An 11,305-nucleotide genomic window follows, 5' to 3' on the forward strand; every position below is an offset into this window, starting at 1 on the left:
ACAGCATTTCATAAAAAGAACATCATACCAGCAGTCAAACATGGTGGTGGTAGTGTGATGATCTGGGGCTGCTTTGCAGCTTCAGGACCTGGACGACTTGCCATAATTGACAGAACCATGAATTCTGCACTCTATCAGAAAATCCTGAAGGAGAATGTCCGGCTGTCAGTTTGTGACCTCAAGCTCAAACGCACTTGGGTTATGCAGCAGGACAATGATCCCAAACACACCAGCAAGTCCACCTCTGAATGGCTCAAGAATAACAAAATTAAGATTTTGGCGTGGCCAAGTCAAAGTCCGGACTTAAATCAGATTGAGATGCTGTGGCATGACTTTAAACAGTCCTTTCATTCTCAAAAACCCTCCAATGTGGCTGAATTAAAACAATTCTGCAAAGAAGAGTGGGCAAAAATTCCTCCACAGCGATGTGAAAGACTCATTGCCAGTTATCGCAAACGGTTGATTGCAGTTGTTGCTGCAAAGGGTGGCACAACCAGTTATTAGATTTAGGGGGCAATGACTTTTTCATGTAAGGCCAGGCAGGTTTGGACAGCTTTTTTCCCTTAATAAATGAAATCATTTATTTCAAAACTGCATTTTGTATTTTCTCGGGTTATCTTTGTGTAATATTAAAATTAGTTTGATGATCTGAATCTTTTAAATGTGACAAATGTGCAAAAAAAAAAAAAAACAGGAAGGGGGCAAAAACCTTTTCACGGCACTGTATTTTGGTGGGTTTTTTTTAATAAAATGTATTCAATCACTAAATTTATTCTATCTACCTCTTATTCACAGCCAAATAAATTAGTTAAATATGAATTTAAGAAAATGTGTTTTTGAAAATACATTTTTCCTCAAACAGCTATTCCTCCAGTTATCATGAATGCCTTAGAGAAGAAGGCCTTCATGAAGGTAAGGAATCACAAACAGACTCATTTCAAGCATCTATCTGAATCTGTCTGAGAGGACGTGTTTTAAAATGCTTCTTAAAAATGTGTTAATTTCTCAGCGGTTCCCGGTTCTCAATGCCCCTGTACAAGTTGGACTTGTTGGATTCTGGTGAGTTTTTAAGGCACTGTTTGTTTGCTATACACCGCAATCATGGTTTAAAACAATGACTGAATTACTTATTTTACATATCCATCTCCACAGTCTGGTGTTTGCCACTCCGCTGTGCTGTGCTCTGTTCCCACAAAAGAGGTGAGTGCTTCTAATTTAGAAACGCTTTTGCCATGGTTTGATTGACATGCTGATTTGGGTTGTTTCCTGTCTCTGTGAAGTTCTATGAATGTGAGCAGCCTGGAGCCGGAGCTTCAAGAGAGTATACGACAAAGCAATCCTAGCATCACTACTGTTTATTTTAACAAGGGTCTGTAGATAGGTCTAGGTTGCGGCCCATGTTGATGTCCTCCACTGCACTGGAGGTTAGTGGGCATAACTTGAAGGGTAGAACATATTTATTTTTGTTTTGCTGTTCGGAGTTATATATTTTTTGACAATTTTACCCATGTTATTGTACTATCCAAAATGACTATATGTACAGTGAAGGTCAGAACTTACTGCTGGATTTAGTTAAAGATGCTTGAATGTTAACTGCTGCATTGCTTTACACCTCCATCTTGTGTTGACCACACATAAGTAGACTTATTTACCAATATATTCACTACTTTGATTTATACTAGATTATCATAGGCATGATGTATGATTTTTTTTTTTTTTTCACTAATGATCTTTAGCTCGGAACTTTCTAAGATTTCCAGGTTTGTGGTTCAAACGTCTCTCCAGCTCCACTCTCCCATGTGCGTTGTTAGTAAAGACAGTTAACTTTATTCTGCCAGGAGTATTTCCACCTTTCATGCTCCACTATGTGCCCATTAAGTGCACTTGCGCAGTGAATGCAGTGTGCTTTACTCTGTACTACAAAAGAAACCCTGAGATGTGCAAACACTCCTTCATGAGCACATCAAAAATTATCGGGTGACTATCACTGATATCATTTTCTGCAGGCCATACTTCATTATTTCTGTTTAAGCCTTATAGACCTGTGTGGTTTGAAGTCATTGCAAATGTCTCCAAGACATTTGGTTGTGTGGATTGTATTTTGTGTACTGAAGAAAGGTCAAAATAATATTGATTGGAATATTGAATACTTATTATTAGTATTTGTGATTGTATGAATAATTTCCCCAAATAGGACAGAATGTGTCTGGGCTTAAAGACAAGCACTACATATCTCAGGCAGCAAGAGCAAATGATAAGAACAAAGTTTGCTCATGTTCGATAGAAATATGCTCGGTTGGAGTATGAAGAAAAAGTTGCTTCGTATGCCCTGCTTGATCGTGTATTACATCTCAGACACGTACAGTTTTGGGAACAACAATCAGATTTCTTTATTGCTGTCATGGGGGAATCTATGTTTATTATGATGTCAGTCATAGTGTCTGTAGTATATGATATAACCATTAGTTAGTTCACTAGCCTCTGGTCCTGTAACCGGAGCACATATGATCAAACTTGTTTTCCCTGATGTATTGCGGTAATGTTACAATGTGAAGTTTTTGTTGTCTGGTTCCTGTTGTTTTTGTGGATGAAGTTAACAAACCTTTGCAGGGTTTTTGTTTTGTTTTGCCATCATACTCTCACAACTCTGCTTTTTGGGTACAACGGCACATAGACTTGACATTATTCTCATCATATCCTCTAAGAGGCAGTAGAGATCTGTTGTTTTTGACATAAGCACTCCATTGTAGGCATATAATTTAGCCTAATATCTAAGCACATTAAATGTTACACAAGTATGCTGTTGAAAAAGGTAGCCCAGTTGAAAGCAGTCTGGGTTTGATGCTTGCTTTATTTAATGCACAAATTCCCTGTTACTATGATGATATAGAGAAGTGTTGGATTTGTTTTGCAAATATGACTATTTGATTGTGATTTATACAAAACTGTCTGATTTCTTCCCGGGATGTCCTGTTACACCAAATATCACAGACCACTTCAGCCACCTAGTGTCAAGACTCATCCTTCCTTTCAAAATGCGCAGTGTACCAGCATATAAAGTTTGGTTGGTCGTGTAATTCTCACCAGCATCACAATGCTTTATAGTGATGCTCAACATAATAGACACAGAATTCCAAACTTAAACCGACAGACGTTATACTGTCAGTACTGTCATAGCATCCTCAACCACACTAACCCAGCTTACTGTCTGTAATATCAGCAATACACTAAATTATTAGCAAAGGTGGTGTTTCAAGATCTTTCAAATATTTTATGATCGTAAATTGCACTAGACCACTGACAATGTTTATAGGATGTAAAACCATAATGGTGTAATTGTACATATTTTAAGGTGCTGTATGTAGGATTGACACCGAGTGGTTGAACTAGGTATTATGCTTTAGTAGAGTCAAAAACTTGCATACAGCACCTTTAATATCATGTTAATGAACTTAAAGTGATCATGTTATTTTCTATATATAGTTATAACATTATGGTTGTCCATTAAATTGTATAATGTCAAAACAAAATATAGATTGCCACACCAAATAAGACCTCGCCAAAAGAAAATTGATTCACTGCACATATGCTTGATGCTTAGAGCACAATTTATTGATCGGTCTCCTTTAGTGTGAAAAGTGCAGTAATTGGGGTGATGTTACTTGCATGTAAAGGAATACCCACTTCAGCACAGTTATTCAATGTTATTATTGGTGCTTGTTTTATTTTTCCAGCATTTTATATTGTTTTGTTAAATCCTTGTCTGTATTTTATCTGGAACGATGTAATAAAGCTATTAAACCATGTCTGAGACTATACTTTGTTTGTCAGCATTTGCTAAAGAGGGGCATCATACTTAGAAGAACCAAGAAAATATTTGGCATATAACAGTTGATTTAAAGGAATAGTTCAACCAAAAAGTAAAATTTGCCCTCAGGTCATCCAAGATATAGATGAATTTGGAGAAATTTAGCATTACATCTTGCTCACCAATGGATCCTCAGCAGTGAATGGGTGCCGTCGGAATGGGAGTCCAAACAGCTGATAAAAAAAAAAAAAAAAACTAGCCCCTCAGTTAATGTCTTGTGAAGTGAGAAGCTGTGTGTTTGTAACAAATTCACAGACATTTTTGACAAAAAAAACACAAAAAAAAATTCCAGCTAAAATACAAGCCTCGTCTGAATCAGGAGAGAAATATGCCCAGATCAAGCAGCATTTACAAATGAAAACAGTTTTAAATAAACATGTCAGTGGATTTTAAGGTGAGAGGACAACAAAGGATGAACTTTTCCACCGGAGAAAAAGTTATGGATTATTGATTCATTTTGGCCAGAAGCAATGCTTTAAAGTTAAAATGCCTTGGTGAAGTGGTTTCTTACAAACACACAGCTTTTCATTTCACAAGATGCTAATCGATTGACTGAAGTCATGGATTATCGTGACGCTTTTATCAGCTGCTTAAATTCTCATTCTGAAAGCTCCCATTCACTGCAGGGGATCCATTGGTGAACAATTCATTGTAGGGGAGTAAATGTTAATTTTAGGGTGAACTATTCCTTTAATCAGACATATTCTGAACCGGATGGCTTGGCTTCCCCAGATGGAACACAGCTTTCTAATTAAACAACAAGCAAAATGCTATCATTAGGGCCGTTTCAAAGTCCTCTGCCTTTAAAATGCAAGCGTACCAGTAGGTGGGCGGAGAATTGCATTTGTTGCACATGCAAATATACTAATCAGGGATTAGAGCTGAATGGCTGAGTAGCATGTTGTGTTGAGGAGAAATACCATGTAAATGACTGCAATTCACATGCATAATACACAAAAGTATCTCAAATGAAGACTAATTGAATTTTTGGAGATGACATGTTTATTGTTCATTGTGTCCACCCCTAGCTGAGCCGTTGGCTGCTCACTGACCAGAAACCAGCAGATTTGTAAGCACGTGTTTGCATCAGATCTGCTCTTTCAACATGGAGTTTGGAAACAGACTTTCATTAATACACATACCACAGAAAACCACCAGTGTGGCAGCAGGCAACCAAAGGAATGCAGGAAGGTGAAAAGCAACAATACAATGATTCATGACAAGCAATTTCTAAAGTGCAAAAACAATATTACTTAATTACACAACATTAGTCCCATTTGTACATACTAAAGCACCAGAATTAAAACGAGGCCACATGCAATTCTATGGCATTGTTACTTAGCTCTTAAATGTACCAGTCAGTGCTAACGATTCAACAACCTGAGCTTTTCTCTCTATTCACAGCATTAGTAGGAGAGATGAAGTGTGATGAGGTGGGTTGTGACTCTGTATCAAGGGAGAACTTTCATTAATCTATTTTAATCAAACTTGGCAGCTTTGCTGCACCTGACAAACTTAGACAACATCTACTTTTCTACCACAATTTTCTTAGCGGCTTCCAAAACCGACTGTATGCTGACTTTATCTCCAAACTCCTTTTCTCTGTGCTCTAGAAGAACCCCCTGAAAACAACAAAAAACAGAATATGTGTGGACAAGCAAGTGGTTGAAGAAGCTCTGAAATGCACTGCGAAAGCACTTTCTTGCTTTGTAATGGTGCTACGAAATATCTAATAGATTACCTGTTCACCTGATCCGATGACAAACACCCCTCCCAGGATGAAACCTTCTCCATTCATGTTGCCTTGGTGACCTGACCTCCAGGCCCTTATAAAGTTTTGCCAGACTCCCAAGCGAATGAAACCAAGCACACCCATCTTCCTCTGTTGTGGCCCATAAAAAGCTTGCTGTGCACAATTAGACACCCAAGCAGAATGAATAATTAATTATTGGTAGCTTTATGCTCTATTCTGTAATACATTTGGTAATAAATCATGCAGGCTTGATTGCTCTATGTACTATACGTGCGAGTGTCTTTCAGAAGACTTGGATTAAACCGCTCAATTCATATGGATTTCTTTTATGATCCCTTTATGAACTTTCTGAAGCGTCAAAATTTTGGTTTCGTGGACGTAAAATGAAAGGAGGCACAGAAAACTCAGGTTTCATTAAAAACATCTTCATTTGTGTTTCGAAGATGAACAGAAGTCTTATGGGTTTGGAATTACAGTAAATTATGACAGAATTTCCATTTTTGGATGAACTATGCCTTTACTAACCTTTTCATCCAGGAAGATCTCCCCTGCAAAGTGAGGCCTGAAGTCCTGAATCTCTGTACCTACATTCTCCTTCACAACAGCATACAGAGGGACCCCGAGCTCATCCAGCTGGGGCTTCAGAGAGGACAGCTCAGAGGCCTCCTGCAGATACACAATCATGTCATCAGCAGTCCCACATGCTTATGTATTCATTATTTAGACTTATGGGTTTGTGCTTTTAGCAACTAATAGTAGTGTAGTATTCTTAGCTTCTTTTTAAGGAATAGTTCACCCAAAATGAACATTTGCTGAAAATGTACTCAACCTCAGGCTGTCCAAGATGTAAATGAGTTTGTTTCTTCAGCTGAACAGAATAACAGATTGGAGAAATTCAACATTACATCACTTGTTCACCAATGGATCCACTGCAGTGAATGGGTGCCGTCAAATTGAGAGTCCAAACAGCGGAGGAAACATCACAATAATCCACAAGTGATCCACATGAGTCCAGTCCATCAATTAATGTCTTGTGAAGTGAGAAGCTGTTTGTTAACAGCTTATTTGTGTTAAATAAATAAATATCAAGCATAAGCGTTAGTTCTGGCAGGTCACGTTAGTAAAGCTCGCATCAGCTGACTCTCAGCTGATCCACGTCTACCTATAGGAAAATGACACCTATCTAAGCATTCATATATAAGGTCCCTCAGTATTATGCCCAGAACAGAACCATACCGCCAATCCAAACCGTATGCTAATTATCAATCATCTTTGACGATAGTGGTCCTGACAGAAAAATGTGTCAGTGGATTTTGATGAGAGAGGACAAAAGTGGATGGACTTTTTTCACTGAAGGAAGCATTATTATGGATTGTGGACTTGTATTTTGGTTAGAAAATTGTTTAGCAAATGCCTTGATGGATTGGTTTCCTACAAACATGCAGCTTATCGCTTCACAAGATGTTAATTGATAGACTGGACTCATGTGGATTATTGTGATGTTTTTATCAGCTGTTTGGACTCTCATACTGACGGCATCCATTCACTGCAGAGGATCCACTGGTGAGCAAGTGATGTAATGCTAAAATCAGATATGATGAAGAAACAAACTCATTTATATCTTGGCCTGAGGGTGAGTAAATTTAAATTTTTTTGGGGGGTGAATTATTCCTTTAACATAGATTTTCTCTCAAATCAGTGCAGAAAATGCAAAAAAAGTGCTCGGATTTTGTCTGGGCAAAAAAAAAAAAAAAAAAAAAAATCCACATTGGCAAAGTCACGCAGCAACTGAACTTTGTTATGAGGAACACGATCACTTTACCTCTCTGCACAAAAATCATCCAGGTCGCCGGACAGCCATGATCACCGCACCAGATTTCTCCCAGAGAGTTTTCGCTTTTAAAGCCCTCTCATCTGAATGCATACAGATGAAAAAACATTCAATAAATACGGTGTTTCCTTCAATGCTCTTCTTAGTTATGACAGCAACTGGCCAAAATTTCATTAAAAAAAATCCTTATCACTTCATGCGGACTTCAAATCATTTCTTACCACTGTTGATGGTTTTGAGGTCAGCATTCCCTAGATATTCTACAGAAGCAGGTGCCGGTTTAGTCAGCAAGAAGTCAGTGTTTGCAAGTATTAAGCCGGCAATGGCGGCCCCCACAGCGCCAAGGCCGAGTGACCACATGCCCATAGCTAGCGTCTCACCCTCCAGGACAGACGATGACACTGCGGGGAAAATATGAATGGTAGGTTGCATGAAACATTGTTTCAATAACTGTTATATATGACTTTATATTTTCTAAGAACTACACGTGAGACAAGAGTGAGCGTTCAACTAATGCTTGCAGTTTATTTTCTTCTAAAGACACTACTCCAAAAACTACGGCGTTTACGTACTCATCACGTAACATAGGAGGGTGTATAGGAACACAGAACAATACACAACAATAACAAAGAGTAATTTGTGGAAGCCATGTTGTAATTTCCTTTTCACGATCAACCCAAGTAAGCAAAGAATACCATTTCACCCAAAGAGTCTGTTTTTTTTTTAACCTCACATATTTGTACTAAAGGCAAGCATGTAATTGCTATAACTCTATACCAAGACATGCTGGGGCAGGAGCAGTACCTTTTGTCTTTCTAAAGGGAGACTGGCTGTTCTGGCTTTTTCTTGAGAAGTGCCGGTTTGTCGAAAAAGCACGTAAGCATATAGAGTAGACAGAAGTGGGGAGCACTAATGTCGTGAATGCCGGACGGTCAGCGGGAGATACTTTGGAGGGAAGTTATGAGTTACGACTGTCTTATCAAAGGCTAGAAGCTGGGGGGACTGGGACACAGATACTCTGTACTTGACATCACTATTCACACAAAGACAAAATCTTCCTCTTAGTGACAAAAGGGTCAAACGCATGGGTCGTAGTCGCATGAGGGCCATTGCTAACATCCAAGGTGAGTTTAGCCAACCTTTCCCAATCGGGTAAAAGTGCAGTTCAGTGAAAAGCTCTGGAGAGGAAAGGAAAACAGCACTTTACCCCTCAATGTAGGTAAAAATGAAACACAAATATAAAGACTCTCTGGATTTGCACACTTGGGAAAAAGAGGTACACTTTTAAAAAGAAGCATACTTTTAAAAAGTATTTATTACAGAAATAAAATACTCGAAAAGAACCTATTTAATTGCTAAATAAATTTAATATTTTTTTTACATTTAATTGCATGTTACTTGCAATGAAATTAAAATGTATAATGCAATTAATAAAAAAACTTAAGTACATCTTTATATGTATTTCATAATTCTATTGCCTTTGAAATATGGTTAAAGTATACTGTTGAATGTACTGACAAGCAATTATGGTAATCAGAAATATACTTTAATATATTTTCTATTAAAATTTGTATGTCATGTATGTAATTATATAATTGTAATGATGAAGTTGCAATTTGCAATAGTGAAAAACACAACAGTTTAAATTAAACTATAATAAATCAATCACTTTACATGGTAGTAACAAAAATAAGCATACTTCCTTTTAAAAGTGTACTCTTCTAGTGCATTTAAATGGCAAAACACTACGTGTCCACATATAATTAGAGCATTCATTTTTCACAAGGGCATACTGCACATCTCTGCAGGTATGATTTACATAATTAAACGTCTGCGGTACTTAAAAAAAAATATTTATCATCCTCCCAGAATGCATATAAGAAAAAAAAAAAAACTGTCAGTTACCTCACAAAATGGAAAAACAACTGAACTGCAAAGGACATTTTTATATAAGCACACATTAAAATAATGCTTAGGCTGATATGACTGCCAATAAACTCTGTTTATCCTGGACACTTGTGCTGATTTCTGTCATTCATGTGATGTAACGTTACTGAATTCTAGAAAGATCAAAAGCGTTAACAAACTTAGTGTTACAGAGTAATACAATCGTCTAGCCTAACCGGTTTACATTTGGCGTGGAAGTGTAAAGAATTAAAAAATAATCAATAAGTAATAACTTAATTGCTTGCTGACCCCACGCAAAATTGACAAAGATATACATATGCTAATTAAACGTAAGGATACTAAAAGGATATTAAAGTAATGTTGTAGGTAATGGCGAGTTAGCATAGAGATTGTTTTTCATTGTGCACCGCTTGTACAGTAGGCTAAAGTACATTGAGCTAACACCTGCTGGCTAGCTTATTTTACTAGCTAGAGTTAGATTGTTGTTGCAATGCCAGACACAAGCGTTGACGATAAGAATATAATATACATTATTATCTGCATTAATGCGCAAAAGTTAAAAACACAACAAAACGAATAATACTCACGGCTTGCGGTTCAACGGCTCTGTGTCAGTTGGCTGGCTGTTAAACTGCGGTGTGGGCAGAGTCTGTCCGACCTGTTTTTATACAGTCTGTCCGACCGACAGACGCATTTCGTTGGAGGAGCACTAGCCTGTCCAACCTCTTAAAGAGACAAGCAACACAAGAATATGTAGCCTATTGCGCAAAACTTTTAGAAATCCTTTATTGTGGTTCATGTAGTTTAAAGGGGTCATATGATGCGATTTCAACTCTTCCTTTCTCTTTGGAGTGTTACAAGCTCTTGGTGCATAAAGAAGATCTGTAAAGTTGCAAAGACTAAAGTCTCATTTAAAGGCACCAGCTGTGACAATGATTAAATATAAGTTCTTTATTGTGAGACATTCTAATTGACACAGGCTTGTAAAGTGTTAGCATAAGGCCTGTTTTTCTGAATGAGTGCTTGAGTAAACACAAGCACTCATTCATAATCACACTTTAGACCACCGAGACATAAAATAGCTGCAAACAACGTTTTTCAGAAATATTAAAAAATCCACAAACTTTCACTTTTGTATGTCAAGCTTAATTATTGGTAAAATACTTATAAAAGTTTCAGAAATCTTTGACTAGGTTGTCATCATAGAGACTAGAAGGCCAAGAACACTTCGCCTAGAATGCAGCCATCTACTCTCAAATTACTCATGAAATGTCTTTGCAAGGCCCACAAAATAAACCCACACCCCTGTGTGCTCAAATCAAGTCCATCTGTCACCGACAAAAACTGTAGAACGATTTCTGCATATGACAGAAAGTAGCAAGGAAATATTTTCAATTTTATTTAATGAAATCAAATGTGATTTATTAATGCATCTTAAACAGCAGAAAGCAATGACAAGAACCACACATTTGAGTCATGCATTTAAATATCACAAGATGATATTTTTCACCATCAAGTTAAAACATTGAAGACCATCTAAAGGCATATGCATCTGCACATCCACAAATTTTTCTCCAGTGAAGAACTTCTTGAAGTCTTGTATTTTTGTGTCCATGTCTTCCTTAACAACAACATACAGAAGGACCCTAAGTTCATCCAGCTGGGGCTTCATAGCACAGAGGCCTCGGATAAAGGTATTGATATTCTATAGACACACACAGATGTTAAAAGAAGTGCCAGATGATAAAAAGAATGCTTATTACAGTTATAAACAATTCATACTGAAATCACACTTACTCTATTGATCTAACAAAATTATTTATATTATATAAAATGGTTGAGATATGAATGCAGTAACATATTTTTATGTGACACCAACTCCTGTTGTCAGAGGTATGTATAGTCGAGGACTTACAGACTTGCACATTGAGGCTTTTTTTTTTTT

General features: G+C 37.3%; 2 protein-coding genes across 2 annotated transcripts in view; one reads left to right on the forward strand and one right to left on the reverse strand.

Moving 5' to 3' along the window:
- The window catches only part of LOC107690161 (sideroflexin-1-like), a 10,435-nt gene extending 7,042 nt beyond the window's left edge, over window positions 1-3,393 (forward strand). The window contains exons 8-11 of the mRNA XM_016488405.1: window positions 863-912; window positions 1,010-1,059; window positions 1,153-1,200; window positions 1,281-3,393. Coding sequence (XP_016343891.1) covers window positions 863-912; window positions 1,010-1,059; window positions 1,153-1,200; window positions 1,281-1,377 — 245 coding nt within the window. The 3' untranslated portion in view covers window positions 1,378-3,393. The remainder of the gene's footprint in view (window positions 1-862; window positions 913-1,009; window positions 1,060-1,152; window positions 1,201-1,280) is intronic.
- Window positions 3,394-4,847: 1,454 nt separating this feature from the next.
- Window positions 4,848-10,049, reverse strand: LOC107690162 (redox-regulatory protein FAM213A-like). The gene is made up of 6 exons (XM_016488406.1): window positions 9,948-10,049; window positions 7,674-7,853; window positions 7,444-7,535; window positions 6,147-6,287; window positions 5,610-5,774; window positions 4,848-5,490 (listed from the first exon to the last, which is right to left on the reverse strand). The coding sequence occupies exons 2-6, from the start codon at window positions 7,816-7,818 to the stop codon at window positions 5,395-5,397; spliced, it is 639 nt and encodes a 212-aa protein (XP_016343892.1). The 5' UTR covers window positions 7,819-7,853; window positions 9,948-10,049; the 3' UTR covers window positions 4,848-5,394.
- Between the last annotated feature and the right edge of the window lie 1,256 nt (window positions 10,050-11,305).

The sequence above is a fragment of the Sinocyclocheilus anshuiensis genome, unplaced genomic scaffold, assembly GCF_001515605.1.
Source record: "Sinocyclocheilus anshuiensis isolate Anshui unplaced genomic scaffold, SAMN03320099.WGS_v1.1 scaffold1581, whole genome shotgun sequence".
NCBI classification, from domain to species: domain Eukaryota; kingdom Metazoa; phylum Chordata; class Actinopteri; order Cypriniformes; family Cyprinidae; genus Sinocyclocheilus; species Sinocyclocheilus anshuiensis.